The following is a 23479-nucleotide window of genomic DNA, read 5'->3' on the forward strand; positions in this document are numbered from 1 at the left end:
AACGGCGGGAAACTCTTCGGCTCATTACCATGGGCAGTAGTCATGGCTCCCAATGCACAGTGGAGGCACCCCGAGGCGAGGGCAACAGATTTGTTCACCGGATCCTGGGCGTTTGTGGTCGCTATGATCTCAGCGACGCCTGCGAGGAAGAACACAGCGGGCCGCTTGGTGACTCCCAGCGAAACAGCGCTGAGTAAACTGGGAAGAAGACAGTAGAGTTGGCTTCCAGTGCAAGACTGTCGATGCTTCCCTACAAGGCCAACACACAGCAGCGCGTTGCACTGGGTCACTGGGGCGCTGGCCTCAGAATTGCAGGAGCCTGCAACGTGGACTGAGGTCAATGGGGCTCTGTAATGGAAACAAATAAATCATTTTGAAAACTTGAACGTGTCTTAATACGTTGGCTTCTACCTCTTCCCACTACATTTGGTCGTTCTGATACATTCGGTGGCAGAAGTCACCACTACATTTGGTGTCAGAATAGCGGACATCGTCTGTGCGGCACAACGTTCGAGCCAATCACCTACATTATGGTCACAGGATGTGGTGAATGTTGAACAGTTTTCTTTTGAGTATTGGACATTTTCTTTCCTTTTTGTGTTTTGAGTATGGCCTTTCAGGAGCCACATTGTAGAAGTTTTGCTTAAGCGTATTATTAATTATTTTTATGTCAGAATAAGTGTCAGAGTATTTGGGACAGTAAGGTTTATTATTGTATTCATTTGGGTATGATGTTACTGAGTATGATGATACTGATGGGGAGTCGGGTTATACTTGTACTTAAATGTTTTGTTTCAGGGCTACCTGGGAGTGAAAGAAACACAATGGGAGAGTCAAGGACGCAAGGTGTGTCGGAACCATAAGTGGGGCGGATTTTGATGGAAAACATAGCAAAGTTGACAGTGGACGGTATGCAGTTGAGAAGTGAATTAACATCTAGAAGTGAGCGGGAAACCGCATCTGATAGGTCGTTGTTGCGTAGGTGAAGGAGATTGGTCCAGGTGCCACGAATTTTATTATTCCGTTTTCTGGAAAGGCGTTTGAGTATGTTTGTTCGTTTGTAGAGGACTTGGACATTTCAGCTTTGTTGAATAATTGGTCTGATAGAAGATATATAAGAGTGTGTGGCATTGGTGGCTGGAGACCGCTCGCGGGGCAGTTCGGCCGCCACACCACAAGTTCCTTAACGACACTACGGCGGCTTGCGAGTGAATGAGGATGAAATGATGATGAAAGACACACAACACTCAGTCATCTCGATTCAGAGAAAATCCCACACCCTGCCGGGAATCGATACTGGGACCCCATGTGCAGGAAGCGAGATCGCTACCGAAAGAGCATGAGCTGCGGACTTTGGTGTGATATACAGTTGTTACAAGTAGCCAAGGTTACATTAATGGCTGACTTAAATACACATGTAAGGTGCTCTGAGGCCTTAAGGAAGGTAGGACAGTTTGAGCAGTTGAAGAAGGGGTTTTTGCAAGAGTACAAGAAACAGAATAGCACTCAGTACTTTAGGGAGAGGTTGAGTATATATGGCGAAAAGTGGGTGAAATGTATGTGAATGATTTGTATTCACCCATTCAGCAGGCAATTCAGTGAGAGGAAACAGACGTGTCAACAGTGGTATGTAAGAGGCAAACAGTGTTTACAGCAGGTGTGAAATGTTTTAAGTGTGGTCATACGGGACATGTGCAGATGCATGTACACAGTCACCAAGGAATAGAGAAAGGGGTGGAAAAAAGCAGCGTGGGGGTGGAGAGTTGGAGATAGGAGAGGTGGACAAACGTTAAACAGCCGAGGGGGTCCAAGACCCACCTAATGGAGCTCTGATTTGATTTCATTGCTACGGATACGTATGCACAGGTGTAATGTTCAGTGGTAGGATCCATAGGAACTAAAAAGGTTAAGATTTTGTTGGACACAGGGGCGCAAGTGTCAGCGGCTTCTAGGAATATAATGGGACGAAGGAAGCTAGACCAACCACGTTATAGTTTTGCGTGGAATGGGGTATAAGGAGGTCACGCTTTTGGGGTCGATGACAGTTAACTTTCGAATAGAGGAAGTCTGATTAATGAATGCATGGAGGTAGTGCCATGGGTAAGCGAGAGCTACGACATTATCCTAGGAGTGGATTTCTTGTATCAAAATCATGCCAAAATTGACATTGGACAACGAACTGTGGAACCTGCTGGAACGTTATTTCAGCTAGGGGAAACTTTTGTCACTGCAGAGCTGTCACAAGGGCGGTTCAACGTAGTGAACAAACCAACTGAACCGCGTTCATTAGCATTAAGGCTTAATTCGCATGAGTCTGTGTCTGGTGCACCGGGAAGTCGCTTTAGGTAAATGTGCAGTCGAACCTACCCACAGGTAAATTATGTGTTATTGAACCATTGCAGGATAATGAAGTTTTGGGTCCATTGGGTTGTTTCTTGAAACAGGAGAGAACGCCAATGGAATAGTTCTCGTGAACTTGGATAATTTTAGCGCTGCAGATGCGAATGTGCGGAAATAAGTTTTAGTAGCAAATTTGAATGTGCCAGATATCGGAAACTGATAGTCGAGAAGTAGGCGAAGCCATCAACCACTAACTGCCAATAGAGCTGCACTGCATGACGAAATTAAGCATTCGAAAGGAGAAGAAAGAGAGTATATGGAAGATTTATTGTGGGAATTTAAGGATTTGTTTTATCCACAAGGGCCATTACAAGCAACTCCATAAGTTTAGCATAGGATACCACAGGGAATGAAGCACGTGCTGACCGTAAACCTTATAGAATACCGAGGAAATCGCAGACTGTGGAGGCTTTCATTGATAAACAGCTTGGGATTGTATTATAGAGCATAGTAATAGAAGCTGGGGAGAGGGCATTATCGCTGGGCCTAAAACATCTATGGATAGAACTAAGAAATACAGGTTTTGTTGTGACTACCGATAACTCAACAATAAGACAGTAGCCGACGCTTACCCCATTCCAAACATGTCGGAAACACTGGATAACTTAGGACAGTGCCAGTACTTTTCTACGATGGATTTGACAAGTGGTTATCGTCGTTGGAAATGGCTTCAGAGGATCATCCAAATACTGCTTTCTCTACACCAGGAGGCCATGACCAGTAAATTAGAATGCCATTCGGTTTAAAAACGCTCTGGCCACGTTGCTGAGGTTGCTAGACCGTGTCTTGAGGGGTTTGAAACCACGGCAATGTCTGGTCTACTTGGATGACATTATAGTGTTTTCATGTAGTATGGAGCAACAGAGACAGCGGTTAAGGGAAGTCTTTATGAAGTTAAGAGCCGATAATTTGACGTTGAGTCTCTATAAGTGTCATTTTTCATTAGAAAAAGTAAAATATTTGGGTCATATTATTAGTAAGGACCGAGTGCAAACAGATCCGAGGTTGGTACAGGCTCTAAGGGATTTTCGGAGACCTAAAATAGTTAAGGAACTGCAGTCACGCATTGGAATTTGCAATTTCTATCGAACATCGTGAAGGGTTTTGCAGATTTAGCTCAGCCGTTGCGATTGTTACGGAAGAGTGTGAAATGTGAATGGACAGAAGAGTGTCAGAAAGCGTTTGACAGACTGAAAGAACTGCTAAAATCAAGTCAGGTTCTTATGTTTCCAGATTTTGAAAAAGAGTTTGTACTATCATGCGATACATCGAATCAAGCATTATGGTTGGTTCTTAGTCAGGAAACTGATTGGAAAGAACACCCTGTAGCCCTTGCGACTAGGCAGTTGAATGCAGCACAGAGGAATTACCCAACAACTGAGAGGGAGATGCTTAGCGTAATCTGTGGAATCACATATTTTAAATAATATTTATGTGGGAGAATATTTCGGGTAGTAACAGATCATGCTGCATTGCAGTGGTTGTTGAGGTTGAGGGATCCCTCCACTAGATTAGCTAGGTGGGTTATGAGGGTTATTGAATTCGACTACGATGTGGTGCACAAGCCTGGAAAGATGCACAGTAATGCGGATGCGTTAAGTAGGAAGGCGGCAAAAGTAGAAGACGTAGGTTATGACCTAGCAGTATGGCAAGAGTTAGAGAACGCAAACAATGATTGTAAATAGTATCGGACACAGCCACAAATTAATATGTACGACGGTCTTCTATGCAGGAAAACTAAGTTAGGGTCAAGGGTAGAAGTGCCACCTAAGTTGAGGGATGAGGTCTTATAGGAAGCACGTGATAACGTGTTATCTGGGGTTATCTGGTCATGGAGGGTGTAGAGTGACGAATAGGAGAGTGTAGGATAGGTATTGGTGGAGAGGTAGAAAAGTAGACGTGGATCAATATGTCAAGAATTGTATACCATGTGCGCAGAGAGCAGGTTTGAGTCGGAAACAGATACAGCTACAACGATCACCGGAAGCGTCATGTCCATTCCCTGTGCTGGGGATCGGTATCTTATGATCTTTTAGGTGAACAGCATCGGGGAACAGATTCGCTCTCACAATAATAGACCATCTTTCGAGGTACGTGGATATGGTAGCTATGCCAAATCAACAGGCAGCAATGGTCGCGCAAGCGTTAGTAAACAACTGGATTTTGAAGTTTGGTATACTGACCAAGGCATCAACTTCATGTCGGATTCAATAATGGAACTGTGTAATTTGTTGAACATAAAGAAGTTGAGGACGAGTGCGTTGCATCTACGGGCCAACGGAAGGACAGATCGGGTACACAGAACAATCGAGAAGATGCTGAGTTTTTATGTGGGTTCTCATCACCATCATTGGAAGAATATTTGAAGCGCATTGTATGCGCATACAATGCTAAAGTCCATAGGAATACCGGTTTGTCTTCATATTAGGTAGCGTACGGGGGAGAAAATCCGTCATCGTTTGATTTAGTGAAACTTCTGAAAGGGAGGACCGGTGGATGTGAACGCCTAATCGCAAGGGTAATTCTGGATGTTTGAAAACGGGTACAAAAGGTGAATGCAAAGGCTTTAAAAAGGCAGGAAGTTGCAGTAAAGCGGAAAGGAAGTTTACCGTAATGTAGAGTTTGGCAATAGGTAAAGCTGTCCAGCCCCTATACACAAAAAACGAAGGTATCAAGGGCCATATCAAGTTGTTGAAACCATATCTCCCGTTAATTTTAAGCTTCAACTGCTGACTAGAACAACTCTAGTACACATTGGGTGGTTACGGCCATTAGAAGGTTGCCCGGATGTGATTCCAGGCGTGTCACAGGAAGGAAAGAGGGAGAAACAGAGAGTGATGAGCAGTTTTAAGAAGAGAGAAAAACAGGAAGTTAGATGGAAACATCAACTGACGTATGCTTTGCGATCCAGAAAGTAGTAGACTATTTGTAGTTGTTGTTGTTTTTTTGTCATGTATAACTGTGTTTGCGTAGATTAATTAGGCATTGTATTTTATATGTGTTTTTTAGTATTGTGAGCCTGCTAGGGGTAGCAGTCTTTTGGAAGAGGAAGAAAGGGTGATGGTTATTCCTGTCCGCAGGTCACTGAAAAGGGAAGTGTTGCGTCTGACGTATGTGGGGTGTTGTTGGAGGAGAAATCAAACGCAGTTCTAGAGAAATAAATGCGTAAGAGTAAATTTTGTGGCAAAGCCGTAGTAAATATGTTTCAAATGGCTTTGAGCACTATGGGACTTAACTTCTGAGGTCATCAGTCCCCTAGAACGTAGAACTAATTAAACCTAACTAACCTTAGGACATCACACACATCCATGATCGAGGGAGGATTCGAACCTGCGAACGTAGCGGTCGCTTGGCTTCAGACTGTAGCGCCTAGAACCTCACGGCCACTCGGGCCGGCTTAAATTGTTAGTTGTCGACAGTGCTGCCGCCGGAAATTCGTGTTTATTGCACCGGTTGAGATAATGTAAATTTATTGATGAAGGTAGGCACGCAATCGGTGTTGGATTTTATCAAAATGTGAATGTTGGAGGGAAAACTGTATATCTACAAACATGGGACACGTGCACGGTGGAGTTATTTGTAGCTAAGGGTAAAGGAACAGACTGTCCAAGGGACATCATGGAGGAAAATTGAGCTTGCAAAGGGTCGAGATGCATTGGATCTTCCTCACCTTTGAGACTTTGGTAATAGTAGCAAGATGTTTTGAGCCTGGAGTTCAAATTGCTCTGATCACTATGGGACTTAACATCTCAGGTCATCAGTCCCCTGCAACTAAGAACTACTTAAAACTAACTAATCTAAGGACATCACACACATGCATGCCCGAGGCTGGATTCGAACCTGCGACCGAAGCGGTCGCGCGGCTCCAGACTGAAGCGCCTAGAACCGATTGGACACCAGCGCCGTCTGAGCGGGGAGTATTTGCAGAAGCGAAATGTATATAGCTCGAGGAGTGCGGAATTTTAATCAATGGAGCTGAGTGTAACATAATAGGACCAACCTTCCACCTACCAGCGTTCATTTCAAGCAAATGAATGTTACGCAGCCACTGCTGTGGTGACCAAATCCCACTCTAGAGTTTTGCTAATAATAATCTGACTTGTTATATCAAACTCTAGAGCCAAGTCTGTTGAGATCAGTAAACCAATTTATTTTAGAGCAAGACGGGCGCATATCAATCGAACAGCTTGTGCTACATGTCGCTCAGTATAGGGAAAGGTAATGGCAAACAACGAGCGCTTTGTGCACCTCTGTGCCAATTGCCAACGCAGCCTTTACCTTGTTATGTATTGTTTTCTTTCTGATCAGGTGGAGAGCTAATTCCAAGAGAGAACCAAGGTTAGCCCGAGTCCCAGTGGATTGGATACCGAGTGCGTGAGATGAGGAGGTAAGTGGTTGATCGAGCAGTGGTCGTCCAGTAAGGGATTTTTACGTTTAGTTTCATGTCATGGTTTTAAGGGGCACTAGACCGTGTTTAAGTTTTCCAATAGAAAGGAAATATGCCATGGGTGCCGACCCAAGCAAGTCAAGAGCTAGTTAAAGTTCGACACGCGGATCGGGTCTTTCCAAAGAGGGGAATAATGTAGTTCAAGATAGGAAAGTTAGATTTGGTGCAACATTTCTGAGTGCACTTTCCGCCCTGCTTTCACATTTCGAGTGATAATGCGGCAAAGATAATCTCTGTGGAGACAGATGTACACTCCTAGAAATGGAAAAAAGAACACACGACACCTTGTGTCAGACCTACCATACTTGCTCCAGACACTGCGAGAGGGCTGTACAAGCAATGATCACACGCACGGCACAGCGGACACACCAGGAACCGCAGTGTTGGCGTCGAATGGCGCTAGCTGCGCAGCATTTGTGCACCGCCGCCGTCAGTGTCAGCCAGTTTGCCGTGGCATACGGACTTCCATCGCAGTCTTTAACACTGGCAGCATGCCGCGACAGCGTGCACGTGAACCGATGTGCAGTTGACGGACTTTGAGCGAGGGCGTATAGTGGGCATGCGGGACGCCGGGTGGACGTACCGCCGAATTGCTCAACACGTGGGGCGTGAAGTCTCCACAGTACATCGATGTTGTCGCCAGTGGTCGGCGGAAGGTGCACGTGCCCGTCGACCTGGGACCGGACCGCAGCGACGCACGGAAGCACGCCAAGACCGTAGGATCCTACGCAGTGCCGTAGGGAACCGCACCGCCACTTCCCAGCAAATTAGGGACACTGTTGCTCCTGGGGTATCGGCGAGGACCATTGGCAAACGTCTCCATGAAGCTGGGCTACGGTCCCGCACACCGTTAGGCCGTCTTCCGCTCACGCCCCAACATCGTGCAGCCCGCCTCCAGTGGTGTCGCGACAGGCGTGATTGGAGGGACGAATGGAGACGTGTCGTCTTCAGCGATGAGAGTCGCTTCTGCCTTGGTGCCAATGATGGTCGTATGCGTGTTTGGCGCCGTGCAGGTGAGCGCCACAATCAGGACTGCATACGACCGAGGCACACAGGGCCAACACCCGGCATCATGGTGTGGGGAGCGATCTCCTACACTGGCCGTACACCTCTGGTGATCGTCGAGGGGACACTGAATAGTGCACGGTACATCCAACCCGTCATCGAACCCGTCGTTCTACCATTCTTAGACCGGCAAGGGAACTTGCTGTTCCAACAGGGCAATGCACGTCCGCATGTATCCCGTGCCACTCAACGTACCCTAGAAGGTGTAAGTCAACTACCCTGGCCAGCAAGATCTCCGGATCTGTCCCCCATTGAGCATGTTTGGGACTGGATGAATCGTCGTCTCACGCGGTCTGCACGTCCAGCACGAACGCTGGTCCAACTGAGGCGCCAGGTGGAAATGGCATGGCAAGCCGTTCCACAGGACTACATCCAGCATCTCTACGCTCGTCTCCATGGGAGAATAGCAGCCTGCATTGCTGCGAAAGGTGGATATACACTGTGCTAGTGCCGACATTGTGCATGCTCTGTTGGCTGTGTCTATGTGCCTGTGGTTCTGTCAGTGTGATCATGTGATGTATCTGACCCCAGGAATGTGTCAATAAAGTTTCCCCTTCCTGGGACAATGAATTCACGGTGTTCTTATTTCAATTTCCAGTAGTGTATTTCCTCTGTGCACTAAAGCGAGAAGATAATTCAGCGCGGGATGTATTGTGCTTTTAAGGACCGAATTGGCGATCGGTTTAGTAAATTGGTGTTCGTCAAATCCTATTATAAATCGCATAACTGAAAGTAGCTTCCTCCAACAAGACATTTATTCCTACATTCGCTGATTCTGATGGATACCATGTTTCCCAAAAATGCATAATAGTGGTTCTGTTTTGACAGATGTGAGAACCAACGAGCAGAGCACAAGAAGAAGTGGACTGAGGTAATAGGACTGCTCTACCTCTACTTTCATCGAAGCTAACCAGCTACACTCCCGGATGCTGAAGTTCCTGTAGAAACCGTATTCTAGAGAATCCCATTAGTCTGCCATAACCCCGCTGCCTGTGACATACTGCTACTGAGAATTCTATCAGTTTATCTATTCTGCATACTTATGCTGTCTTTATACTGTATTTATCGACATACAATAGGAATTCGCTGATCGTTTTTGAGCAAAAGCTATGAGATTTTTTGAAGACGTTCGTTACAGCCGAGCGTTGCTCTTCCATACTTTCGACTGCCACATGATATGCACCCTAACACATCAACAACTTCTTCTGTATACACACTGGCCTGATCAAACAGCTTATTTTTTGACAGCCAAGGTGTAGTTTTCCATACGAGGCACCACATGCATAGCGCACCACGAGCCCTAACGAATTAGTTGGCCACTACACAGCCAGATGCAGCACCTAAAAGCTCAACGGCGTTCTCTCCTGACAATAATCTACTACCCACGTCACCCAAAGTACCATTACCGACTAGGTTCTGTCCAGCATAAACGGACATATTTACAGACTTACTCTGTATAACGCCACGAACTACAAGCAGATGGTATCCAGCATTGTATTTCTATCTGTCGGGAAATTCATTACACTTAAACGACACGTGCGTAGACGACTGAGTACGGAATTGATATATAGTACGCACACCTTTTCAATCCTGTTTAATATTTCGTCGTATTCATGGATATGTATACACTTCAATGACGTAATAAGGGATTTAAAATCGTTTTCACTTGTTCCCTATTACTGTATGTGTTTTAATTCTCACAACGCCAATTTCTCTTGCTGCGTTTAACATTCGGTTGAAACCGTTCTTAACCGACGTATGTAAATCTAATATCTTTTTCAGCGAGTACTATTGTGCATCCTCATCCTTCCTAACATTAGATTCATATTCAAGACGGCATATTAAATCACCAATTACCTTCTCGTCCAGAGGTTCTTTGTACGCCTGACAAAGTGCGGTACTTCGCTGAATCATAATGGGGATTTAGTGTTGCAATCATTTGTTTCAACAGTTTATCAAAATATAGTTATTTTAACAACACCATCATACAAGTTAAGATAAATTAATTGTATTAACTAATTAACTATAATTGAATCATGACGAGATGTAGTACGGGAAGGAACAGATGAAGGACATCGTTTTAGTTTGTTCAACATCCATATTTAAGTATAGTGCTGTGGGTATCTGAATATTTTTTTCTATTAGATATATAGTTTGTTATCTGATTGTCGAGATGTACCTTCTACTTCTGAAACCATTAAAAGAAGTTCTATAAAAGATTGCAAAAATAAACATGGATTTATTTTTAATGGGAGCTTACTACGTGCCCGAAAGTTGCTCCTCTTCATGGTGTGAACTTATTTTACAAATTGCAAGTTGAAACTGTTACCACACACACTCTGACTTACAAGTCTACAAAAAAAAAAATCTAATGTGTGTGAAATGTTATGGGACTTAACTGCTACAGACGCCAGTCCCTAAGCTTACACACTACTTAACCTAAGGTATCCTAACTACAAACACACACACCGATGCCCTAGGGAGGACTCGAACGTCCACCACGATCAGCCGCTCAGTCCGTGACTGCAGCGCCCCAGGCCGCTCGAGTAATCCAGCGCGGCTATTAGTCTACAGATAAACGACATGTGCACAGAAGAGTCTATCGTGGACGAATTACCATACTCAAATATTTGAAATTCCGATAGGTGAATAGTCATTGGAATCAACGTGTGTGTAGCTATTGACCACGTTTTCCGAGTAAAAACCTATATTCAAAATTGAATCGGTGCCATAAGTGAATGGGTTCACTAGCTGGAAGTGCCGATATCAATTTAAGCTCATTTACGAACAAAGGTAAGGTTTCAAGAGGATGATTTCATCAAGAAAATTCAGTTGTAGTCCAAAGACTCGTACAATGCACTTCTTTATAGTAACTTGTATGTACTGTTACTGTCCACATTTCATTTCTGTACCAACCTATATTCCAAATACTTTCAGAGCAGACTATCCCTGCAATTAAAATTTATATTTCTTGTTGAAAAGATTGTTTACCAGAATCTCTTTATTTGACTTTGTTTGGAGTCTATATCCTATCTAATCTGCCACCATATTATTTTGCTAACGGAATAGTAAAGTTGATCTACCATTTTAGCATCTCATTTCTCAATGATTTCCTCAGTATCACTATTTTCAGTTCGACACACCTTGCTTGACTTTTATTGATGTTCACTATGTAATTTACTTTGAAGACAAAATCCATTCTGTTCAACTGATATTTCAAGTCCTTTGCCATCTCTGACAACGTTACATTATTTGTGCCCCAACTAGAAGTTTCCTTTTGAAATTTCTCTGTGGTTTCTCATAATACTTATCGTCTGTTCAGCTTTATTTTCTTCAACTAAGGTCTTCCATTACTCTGTCAAACTCTTCTCTCAGTATTGTACTTCCTTTTTGTAATCTACATCCTCTTTTTTTTCATAATATTACCTTCATTTTTTGTCTTTTATGCAGGTCTCCTTCTTATTTGCTCCCAGCTCCCTGCATTGATTAGCACTAGGATGCCATATCCTTTCATAATATTCATACTACTGCTTATCTTTTCTTTGATGTTTAATTTTCATATATGTTGCAACAATGTTTCTCTAGTCATCCACATATGTACAGGTTTATTATTCTCCTCTAATTATTCCTGCTTTGCCACTTTGTACTTTTCGTACTATTTAGACATATGTAGCCAGATTGTTTTGTTTCATTTACTACTTTTGGATATTTTCACATATCACCAACCAAAATGAGTATCTCATGTGTTATACACACATTGCATGTAATCTTTGTCTTTTTACCTACTTCATACTCTGCATGAATCAAAGCTACACATTTACCGCAATTCCATCCCCTTTTTAGTCAATACTTGTTTTATGCTGCCTTGAAAATTAGCAACAATGATGAGTTACTTCAGTTTACGAGTTCAACATGCTGATTGATCTACTTTTCCCAGCAGTTCCTAATGAGTAAATTATGGTCAGACTTAGTGTCTGCATTTTAAACTCTTTACCACTTTAAAGATTGATTTCATCTACTGTTATCATTTTGTTACTTACAGAAATTTTCTGCTGTCTCCACGTGTAGAGACGACATGACTTTTAAATAAAATGTTTTGGAGTTATATGTTGTACACTGTACAGTGCTATAACAGAAGGCTTTCCAATCCATCTCTTCCTCTCTCACCATGTTGTTATACAAGTCCTTTTCATTTTCTTACTGAATAATTTCAGTCCCAGATGAAATTAGAGTTTTCCTCTTCATGAACAGAATAACTACTTCTCTGTCATTATTCACTCTTTAAATTCCTTCATCGTCAGAAAATAGTTCTCACATAGGAAAATATATTTTTTCATGTTCCCATCAAAGAGATATACGAGTTTGTTGTACATTGTCAGGTAACTAATCATTAGTCTATTCAGTTGGAGACACTGCACGGGGCTGTATTTGACAGGTATAATGTTACATTTGCAGCATGTAACAACTGTAGTTACCATTACAGGACCATATGCTGTGGAAGGTAAAGTACTGATAACATAGTTTATCAAACAAAAACTTTGCAGCTGGTAAAAAAACATTTAATATAAATTGCAGATCTTACAACAGTAGTCAACAACGAACTAACATATGAAAAGAAGTATTGTAATCAAGTGGTTTGTCTGACATGGTCATCATATTGAAAACCATGTCTTGTTGTTGAATTATGGTACATGCGAGAAACCTAGTTGATGCGCACGAGCTCAGGTTGTTTGTAGGAGTAGATGGGAGCGCCGGCAGGATGCAGGTCCTGGTACTGGAAGCGCGCCAGGTAGCCGGGGGTGAGCGCTGGCTGCTGCAGAGCAGACAGCTCACTGGAGGCAGCGCGCAGCTGCTGCTTGGGGGCGGCAGCTGCGGGGGCGGGTCCGTGGGCGTAGGCGATGCGCTGCAGGCGGCCGTCTGGCTGCAGCACGTAGTACACGCCGCTCTCCTCCGCCTCACGCAGCTCCGCCTTGCCGTACTGTGGTCAGAGGAAACAACGTCATTGTAAGGTGACATGATGAAGGACCAAATGTACACTTTATTCAAAACGTTGCTGTCCATAGCTGTTTGGCGATTATATAGTGAATTTCAAATTTGTTGAGTATTTCATTTCTGGCAAACATTTAGAAAGGGGTTACTGACTGAAAGGGCCTGGTTTTATTATTATTTTAGGGAGGATAGCAATGTGCCGCAGTTTGCTGATGATGCTGTGGTGCACAGGAAGGTGTCGTCTTGAGTAACTGTAGGAGGATACAAGATGACTTGGACAGGATTTGTGATTGGTGTAAAGAATGGCATCTAACTCTAAATATAGTTAAATGTGAATTAATGCAGATGAGTAGGAAAAAGAATCCCATAACGTTTGAATACTCTATTAGTAGCGTAGCGCTTGACACAGTCACGTCGATTGTATATTAGGAGGTAACATTGCATAGCGATATGAAGTGGGACAAGCATGTAACGGCAGTTGTGGGGAAGACGGATAGTCGTTCTCGGTTCATTGGTAGAATTTTGAGAAGATATGGTTTGTCTGTAAAGGAGACCACTTATAAAACACTAATACGTCCTATTCTTGAATACTGCTTGGGCGTTTGGGATCCCTATCAGGTCGGATTGAGGGAGGACGTAGAAGCAATTCAAAGGCGGGCTGCTATATTTGTTACTGGTTGGTTTGATCAACACGCGAGTGTTACAGAAATGCTTCAGGAACTCAGGTATGAGTCTCTGGAGGAAAGGAGGCGTTCTTTTCGTGAATCGCTACTGAGGAAACTTAGAGAAACAAGATTTAAGGCTGACTGCAGAACAATTTTACTGTTGCCGTCTTATATTTCGCGGAAAGACCACGAAGATAAGATAAGAGAGATTAGGGTTCGTACATAGGCGTATAGGCAGTCATTTTTCCCTCGTTCTGTTTGGGAGTGGAACAGGGGCAGAAGATGCTAGTTGTGGTACAAGGCACCCTCCGCCGGGCACCGTATGGTGGATTGCGGAGTATGTATGTAATTGTACATGACCTATTTCGGCTGTACGGGAAACAGGACTGTTAGTACTGTTATCACGAGTTTGTCTACACTGCAATGATGTGCATCAGCTGAAACCACTGACATCAACAACCACGTATTTTTGTTTTAAATTTCAAGGTGTCTCTGTTCGGCAGAAAACAGCCATATGAAACGTTATATAGGTGGCCTAGTCCTACGCCTACATTTCCATTTACAGTCACAGTGTCTTTTATCATGTATTCGCGATACTTGAGCGAAACGTGCGTTGGAGGCAGCAGAATCGTTCTACAATCAACCACAAATGCTGACTCTCTGAATGTTCTCTATCGTATTTCAGCCATAGAACGTCGTCTTACATCCAGCGATTTCTAATTGAATTCACGGAACATTTTCTTAATACTCTAATGTGCATCTGATTTAAAGTGGATTGCTGAAAATTTAATGCAGCTTGGTTACATGGCCCATGTCGTAATACACTTACGTTGTAAGGAGCCTCAGTAGTGGTGGTGGCAGCCTCAGTGGTGGTGGGGGCGGAGGTGGTAAACGTAGGCAGGTGGTAGGAGTCAGTGAGGCGGGAGAAGTCCTGTGCGGGAATGAAGAACTGTGGGCGGAAGCTGGCTGCGGAAAGTCCAGAGACTGGCTGTGGGGCCGCGAATGCCGGCTGCGCCTGCGACTGCGCGAAGGCTTGTGGCTGCTGCTGCTTCTGTTGCGCCTGGAGCCGCTGGGGCTGGCCTGGCAGCTGGCGGGATGGCGCGCCGTAGCTGGTGGAGGGCGCTTCGCCCGCGGCCATCGCCGCCAGCGACGCCAAGGTGAATACCATAAGGACCTGCAAGAGGGGATGGTGAACTGGTAGTGACCAACTAGGACTTTTGTATAAGGGCAAGCAAATGAAAATTTTTGTGGGCTCGCTCACATATTGCTAAGATCGCTTCCCCTATGCCAGGAACCACTACACAATCTCCATAGAGTCTAGATGTGGCCCTCCTTCCCCCATGCCACTTGCATACTTTTGAAGCCATGGAGAAAGACAAGGGTGGCTGGTGATTTGCTTTGGACGTAGTCATGCATGCTCAGGAGCAATCCTGTTTCCTTATGCAAGTGTATTTTTCATGAAAGCATTGTGGGACAAATTTTTTAACAGTTGCGGGGACTACTTTTCAATCTATAAAAAGTTTACTTTGTCTTTTGCTCCTGTCTCAGTTTCATTTGACTGCCTATGGCACAGACTAGTTTAAAACAGCACAGTGCCTCATACTACTTTTCCTTGAGAGTACGTTATCTTTATTGTTGATAAAACAATTTTTGCAGGCGGTTATCAAGGTCGAAAATGAATGTGTGACTCATTTGCTTTTGATATTATTAATGTATTTCTATACACTAGATCGCGTGTTTTTATTGAAATTAAAAAAAAATGCCTGTATGAAATTATTATTCATTGTTTTTGAACAATTAGAGATAAACCCTCTATGAGAGAATGGTTAGCACAGTTAGGTAGTTGGTCACAATTAATCTATGTTAATCCTTGTGATTATTGTTGATTGAACGTCTTCAGTCGTAACAGAGATTTCATAAGAAGATCTTTTATATTAATTATATATTTAATCAGTCTTGTTTAAATATAACTCACGTATTGATTCTTTTGCAAAGTTTTTATGTTTTCCTGAGGGCGGTTTGTGAATGTTTTCTCGTACAAGGAAATTACTACTTCTGTATGCAATGATCCATGTGTAAATAATGACGAAACAAATCTGTGTGTGTGAGAATGTTAAACTCTAGAAGACAGCTTTTGTCTACTAGGTGTGAAAGAAGGCTAAATGTCAAGAAACCAGATGGTTATCGACTTTAAACTTGATTCGGGGACTCAACACTGAAGACAGTTCTGCTCCAGTCAGTGACATTCCAGGACGAAGACGTGTTTCATGGCCTCCGAGACAGCAGTGGGATACCAGCCTCTCTCCCACGATAGATCCCGACAACCATACGTTATGATCTGACGTGTCATTCCTGTCCGTAGGAGGGCTTCTTTTGTTGTCATCCACGGAACCCCCATACATCAGCGTACGTCGACGATTTTCTACGCCCCGTTTTATTGGCCTTCTTGGCACGCCCTCCTGGTGTTGCATTTCGGCAAGATAATGCAAACCCGAACACAGCGAGGGTCTCTACTTCTTGTCTTTATGTTTGCCAAACTTTGTCATGACCACCATGGTCGCCAGATACCTCCCCACTTGAGAAGCATTATTGGCCAAGTTTTCCAGTTACCACGGGATTTTGACAATCTAAAGGTCCAGTTCGACAGAACTGGCACGATATTTCTCATGAGGACACCCAACAACTCAGTCAATGCCAAGCCAAAAAACTGCTTTGCATAGGGACCAGAAGAGAACCAACGCGTTGTTGGCTTGCTGAATTTGATTCAAGCTCTTTCTCTTCAAGAAATCGATAAATTTTTTTTCGGAAGTTGTAAGCCTTTGTTCATTTGTTTTTCCTCACATTCGGGCAATTACTACGTCGTGAGTTATTTCATTTTTATCTTTCTTTTAGAATGTGAAACATGACACTATGCCGAAAGGCTATGGCGAGAATATTCTCAAGAGACTCCGGAAAAATCACAAAATATGTAGTTTGATACGTCCGGATAGCTAGTTCCTCCTAAGCTTTCTAAATTACGTTAAGTCATCTAGCTTCGTTCACTGATGTTGCTTTCACAAACAGTAACAGACTGGTCCCACACTATAACAGTTTATTTTACGCCCTTTCGAAAATAGTCGACAATGATAACAGCTTCGCATAACCTTCTTCTCCCAGCCCATTAAGAGATTGGTAAATATGCATGCGATCACTACATAGCACTGTTTTCTATCAAGACATATGGATGACCAAAGAGAGCTTTCATTATCTTGTAGCCCTCTTTGAAAACTGTAAGATAGTTGGAGATGAAGATTCATGTAGGTCACACCGATTTTCACCTTACCCCTCACGGGACAAATCTGTAAAGTAATTTTATGAAGGTTCCCAGAATGAGATTTTCACTGTGCAGAGGAATGTGTGCTGATATGAAACTTCCTGGCGGATTAAAACACTGTGTCGGACCGCGACTTGAAATCAGGAGGTTTGCCTTTCGCGGGCAAGTGCTCCACCAACTGCGCTACCCACGCACGACTCACGTCCCGTTCTCGCCGCTTTACTTCTGCCAGTACCTCGTCTCCTACCTTCCAAAGTTTACAGAAGCTCTCCTGAGAACCTTGCAGAACTAGCACTCCTGAAAGAAAGGATATTGCGGACACATGGCTTAGCCAGAGCCTAGCGGATGAAAGTTCCACATGTTCCATTGCCGGAACCGTTGATATTTTATAGTGTATGTGTAAAGAACGATCTCAGTTACTGTAAAGCTATTTATTTTTCGTTTCCCTGTTTTTATGTGTCATTTGCATAATAACATAGTCGCAGACAATTTTTATCTGATAAAGTTCGTTGTTGGATGTAGCTACTGAAACGGTTTTGACGTGTGCCAGAGGACTTCTTATATGCCTTACGATGTGGATCAACGTGATAGGTGCAAAAATTTAAGCAAATTTTGGACAGCAGCTACGATGAAACTTATAATTAAAAACTCAGAAAATCTTTTCGTACAAAACTAATTACAAAAATTGAAAATTAAAAACTATAAAATGTTTAGTGCAATTATTTACCGAAGAGTAAGAAATAAAGTAAATTAGAGAAACGTTTGACAGTGCTTTGGATGATTTTTGAAATCACGTACAGCGAATAATATGGTGACTGAGAATTTTAAGTTCAAATACATATCAAATGTTTCATTAGCCTATTTTATCACGTGGTATCAGGCAAACTATTTCACAAAACAATTGGTACTTTACTCTAACTTTTCTTAATTTTCAGATTTCTTGAAAGGTAAATATGAGTCCGATACAATTTTTGTGTGCAAAATAACTATGATTCTAAGAGTTGATCTTTTTGTCACGACATTTACATAGCTAAAACCAACGGAACCAACATTTCGTGAAATACTTCAGTTTTACCTCATTAATTAAATATTTCTTAATTAATTAACCTTTTTTCATAGAGATTTTCTTTTCAATTCTCAAACTCGTTGATTTCATACCTTATTTTTCCCTTTCCCACTCTTCGTTTGGGTATGAAAATTCGAACAGGATACATTGTAAAAGTTCTAGTGTGTCTTCACACAAAGACAAATTTCATTCATTGCAAAGAAGAGATCGCAAGTAATCCCCCCGACGAGGTGGCCATTCCAGACAGGCATAGACCCGAACAAGACAACTCCAGTGGTGGAAAACGATAATCGCCGAGACAGACCACTCACCTGCATGGCTGCTCGATGCACCTGTTGCGTCTGCTGGACTGGGCGAATGTGGTACCGGAGAGCAGCGCGGGGTGGCTTTTATACGGAGCGACGGAGCGGAGCTGCTTGGCGGCTCTGCCAACATGACGTCGCAGGTGAGCTCCCCGTTCGCGTCCGTCAGCGGTGAGTTGCGCGACCACAGGTCACGGCCACGGTGCCCCACCCACCTCGTTACCTCACGCTCTCTCTTCGCCGTGCTGCACATCAATACTGTTGCTTGCACCTCACTTATTGTTAGCACAGCAGGCGTCTACATTGGTGCCGATACCAATATTTCTTTTATAAGTCTCATCATCGTCAGAATGTGGTCGGGGGTAAGCACGGAAGTAGCCTTTCGGCCCTACTGTACAATATGTACATCGAAGAAGTAATGAAGGAAATAAATTAAAGATTCAAGAGTGAGATTAAAATTCAGAGTCAAAGGATATTAATTACAAGAGTCAATGATGATATTGCTATCCTCAGTGAAAGTGATATGGAATGAAATGTCTAATGAGTATAAAGTACGGACTGAGAGTAAATCGAAGGAAGGCGATACTAAGTAACAGCAGGAGATAATTAGCATCCGAACTAGAGATCACGAAGTAGACAGGTAAGGAGACGTGATAACTATGCCGCAAAATAACGCATGACGGGCGGACCATGGGGGGCACAAAATGCAGACTAGCACTGGCAGAAATGGCATTCCTGGCCCAAAAGTAATTTGCTAGTAACAAACACAGGCCTTAATTTGGGGAAAAATTTCTGAGAATGCGCGTCTGGAGCACAGCATTGTATTGCAGTGAGACATGCGCTGTAGGAAAACAGGAACAAAAAGGAATAAAACCATTTGAGAATGTGTGCTACCGAAGACTGTTGGAAATTAGGCGGACTAATAAGGTAAGGATTGAGAAAGTTCTGCGGATGATAATACACCTGTTAAATACATCAATCTGTAGAGGACTACACAGATTAGTATACAATAGTATAGGACACAGGAGCGAATATCGTGGAGGGCTGCATCAAACCAATAAGAAAAAAAAGGAAGCGGAAAAACGATCTTATCTTCCAATATATACATTATTTGACTAGATCGCGACTTTATAAAAACATATCACGGGTTTCGATACGGCCACAGACACCTCCAGATGGTAAAATATCGTTACACAATGCAACATACCCCATACCGTACAATCAAATACTGAGTCATTATAACAGTATTCCATAAACTCGCGATCTATACAAATAAAAATTGGCACTCAATAGTTATTTTATAAAATCAACGGAAGAAATATTTCAGTTCAAGTTGCAGACGACGACTATTCACAGAAATCAGTTAATATTTGAATTCGAATCTAGTGTCCTAACTACTGTAATAATTCACTCAGTGGCTTATTTGCATATTAGCGTACTGCACTCTAGGTACACAAAAGGAATGGTGTTTTCAGGTCTTAATATGAACCGAATTATTTGTTTTGTAAATCGTAGTAGAAAATACTAGCAAGAGTTCAATAAAGACGACCTAAAAATTTATACGAAACTACCTCTGGGCAGTTGAGTGGAAGTTTGGGAGAAGTGTAGAAACACCGAAGGCAATGCTCGCACAACTTCTTATCTTGGATGACAGGTTAAATGAAGGCAACCGTACGCTCGCAATATTTGTGGGCTAAGAGAAAGGAGAAAATATAAAAAAATGTAGTAAATGAAGCAGGCAAAAAGGAATACAGATGTCTCAAAAATGAGATCGACTGGAAGTGCAAAATGGCTAAGCAGGGATGGCTAGAGGACAAATGTAAGGATGTAGAGGCTTATCTCGTTAGGGGTAAGATAGATACTGCCTACAGGAAAATTAAAGAGACCTTTGGAGATAAGAGAACCACTTGTATGAACATCAAGAGCTCAGATGGAAACCCAGTTCTTAGCAAAGAAGGGAAAGCAGAAAGATGGAAGGAGTATATAGGGGGTCTATACAAGGGAGATGTACTTGAGGACAACGTTATGGAAATGGAAGAGGGTGTAGACGAAGATGAAATGGGACATACGATACTGCGTGAAGGGTTTGACAGAGCACTGAAAGACCTAAGTCGAAACAAGGCCCCCGGAGTAGACAACATTCCATTGGAACTACTGACGGCCTTGGGAGAGCCAGTCCTGACAAAACTCTACCATCTGGTGAGCAAGATGTATGACACAGGCGAAATACCCGCAGACTTCAAGAAGAATATAATAATTCCAATCCCAAAGAAAGCAGGTGTTGACAGATGTGAAAATTACCGAATTATCAGTATAATAAGTCACAGCTGCAAAATACTAACGCGAATTCTTTACAGACGAATGGAAAAACTAGTAGAAGCCGACCTCGGGGAAGATCAGTTTGGATTCCGTAGAAATGTTGGAACACGTTAGGCAATACTGTCCCTACGACGTATCTTAGAAGCTAGATTAAGGAAGGGCAAACCTACTTTTCTAGCATTTGTGGACTTAGAGGAAGCTTTTGACCATGTTGATTGGAATACTCTCTTTCAAATTCTGAAGGTAGCAGGGGTAAAATACAGGGAGCGAAAGGCTATTTACAATTTGTACAGAAACCAGATATAAGAGTCGAGGGACATGAAAAGGAAGCAGTGGTTGGGAAGGGAGTGAGACAGGGTTGCAGTCCCTCCCCGATGTTATTCAATCTGTATAGTGAACAAGCAGTGAAGGAAACAAAAGAAAAATTCGGAGTAGGTATTAAAATCCGTGGAGAAGAAATAAAAATGTTGAGATTCGCCGATGACATCGTATTCTGTCAGAGACAGCAAAGGACTTGGAAGAGCAGTTGCACGGAATGGATAGTGTCTTGAAAGGAGGATATAAGATTAACATCAACAAAAGCAAAACGAGGATAATGGAATGTAGTCGAAGAAAGTCGCGTGAGGCTGAGGGAATTAGATTAGGAAATGAGACAATTAAAGTAGTAAAGGGGTTTTGCTATTTGGGGGGCAAAATAACTGATGATGGTCGAAGTAGAGAGGATATAAAATGTAGACTGTCAATGGCAAGGAAAGCGTTTCTGAAGAAGAGAAATTTGTTAACATCGAGTATAGATTTAAGTGTCAGGAAGTCATTTCTGAAAGTATTTGTATGGAGTGTAGCCATGTATGGAAGTGAAACATGGACGATAACTAGTTTGAACAAGAAGAGAATTGAAGCTTTCGAAATGTGGTGCTACGGAAGAATGCTGAAGATTAGATGGGTAGATCACATAACTAATGAGGAGGTATTGAATAGGATTGAGGAGAAGAGAAGTTTGTGGCACAACTTGACTAGTATAAGGGATCGGTTGGTAGGACATGTTCTGAGGCATCAAGGGATCACCAATTTAGTATTAGAGGGCATCGTGGAGGTTAAAAATTTTAGAGGGAGACCAAGAGATGACTACACTGAGCAGATTCAGAGGGATGTAGGTTGCAGTAGGTACTGGGAGATGAAGAAGCTTGCACAAGATAGAGTAACATGAAGAGCTGCATCAAACCAGTCTGAGGACTGAAGACCACAACAACAACAAGAGAGAGCTTTCGACAGTATTGACTGGAATGCACTCTTTGAAATTGTAATGAGGGTAGTTAACAAGAAGAGAAAGAAATTTGTTCAAATCGGATGTAAAAGTAAATGTTAGGAATTCATTTTTTAAGTTATTTTTTTTCCATTGTTCTTTTTCCGGAAATGAATTAGATTACGAAACTGTTCACACAATGTATGAAGAAAGGTTTTAGAAATGTGTTGCTACTGGAGACTACTGAAAAATCAGTAGGTGGGGTAAATCCTATAAATCCTAATGCATCAAAGATTCGTGGCTTAGTACTTTTTGGTGGCATAGTAATTTTCAATGAAGACCAAGATATGAAAACAACGTTCACTTTTTTTATCTGTCAGCACCCACCCTCTTATTTTGTTCCTATAAATAAAAACGACAAGTGCACAATTTTATTTATAAGGTAACTTCAAGAAACGGTTCATGAAATTTCGAATTCTTTTTGTGAGAATTTTATTATATTTTCTCATTATTATTATTTAATACAATTTTGGTGTTGTAAATACTTTCTTTTAATAATCTTGTTTATGGCTTTAATCGTAGTATACAGCGTGAGTCACTTACTATGCCCAACAAGAAAACCTGCGAAAATTTGATTGGAGCTGAAATGTTTGTGAGACTAACATTGCATGGGACAACGGGGTCCTTAATATAATGATTTTTTTTTTTTGCTATGTGGCTTTATTAAGGTCGAATTGGTTTCTATCTAAATGCGATGCTGTGGTTTGGTACTTATTTTCTGATAGCCATTATCGACACGAATTCAATGATTTGTAAATTCTTTGAAGGTCAGCAAAGGTTGCAAAGTTGGCATGAACGTTCATTATCTGAACGTGTTCTAAGTGAACACAATTGGTATCAATGCAGTGCTGCAATCTTTTGATTATGGATTGAGTGGTATTCCTTATTATATCGGCACATATCGAACCACATGCTCTAACTATTCTCTCTCGCGTAACATGAAGCGTAGCTGAAACGTATTTATGAACTACGTGCTCTACGAATCCCCACAAGTAAAAATTCATATGCATGAAGACTGGCGAACGAGTCGGCCACGACACATCTCCTCCACGTCCAATCCATCGATTTGGCAATTACCTCTGCAGTTTATTTCTAGCCTACAGCAAAAAATTTAACCGACGGCCATCGTGTTGCTACCACATTCTGTTCATTGTTGCTAAAGGCATTTCTTCCCATTATAGACATAATGTATTTTTGCGGGAATGTGGTGTACTTCCTACCACTAAGTTTTTGAAAAAATGGTTTAAATGGCTCTAAGCACTATGAGACTTAGCATCTGAGGTCATCAGTGCCGTAGACTTATAGCTACTTAAACCTAACTAACACATTCATGCCCGAGGCAGGATTCGAATGTGCGACCGTAGCAGCAGCGCGGTTCTGGACTGAATCGTCTAGAACCAATCGGCCACAGCGGCTGGTCCTTCAAGGAGATAGGTGCCTATAGTTCTGTTCTCCAGCACCCCACACCATCCATTCACCGCCCACGGTTTTGGCTGTACAGCTTGCAGCAGCCAACATGGATTTTCAGTAGCCCAATAATGCATATTATGCAAATTAACATTTCCGTTGTTCGTGAATGTAGCCTCGTCAGTAAATAAAATCAAGTTAAT

The 23479-nt window shown here is 42.5% G+C and overlaps 1 protein-coding gene across 4 annotated transcripts in view; it reads right to left on the reverse strand.

Moving 5' to 3' along the window:
* LOC126358909 (uncharacterized) overlaps window positions 1–23479 on the reverse strand; it is an 82208-nt gene that overhangs the window by 36609 nt on the left and 22120 nt on the right. Inside the window, exons 1-3 of one of the 4 annotated variants that reach the window (XM_050007590.1) lie at window positions 18257–18294; window positions 14396–14740; window positions 12615–12890 (exon numbers count right to left, since the gene is read on the reverse strand). In XM_050007590.1, the coding sequence (XP_049863547.1) occupies window positions 12615–12890; window positions 14396–14740; window positions 18257–18262 (627 nt within the window). In that variant the 5' untranslated portion in view covers window positions 18263–18294. Of the gene's footprint in view, window positions 1–12310; window positions 12891–14395; window positions 14741–18256; window positions 18296–23479 lie in introns of those variants that run through there. The other 3 variants (XM_050007594.1, XM_050007593.1, XM_050007589.1) reach the window with 3 other exon arrangements.

The sequence above is a fragment of the Schistocerca gregaria genome, chromosome 1, assembly GCF_023897955.1.
Source record: "Schistocerca gregaria isolate iqSchGreg1 chromosome 1, iqSchGreg1.2, whole genome shotgun sequence".
Lineage (NCBI taxonomy): Eukaryota > Metazoa > Arthropoda > Insecta > Orthoptera > Acrididae > Schistocerca > Schistocerca gregaria.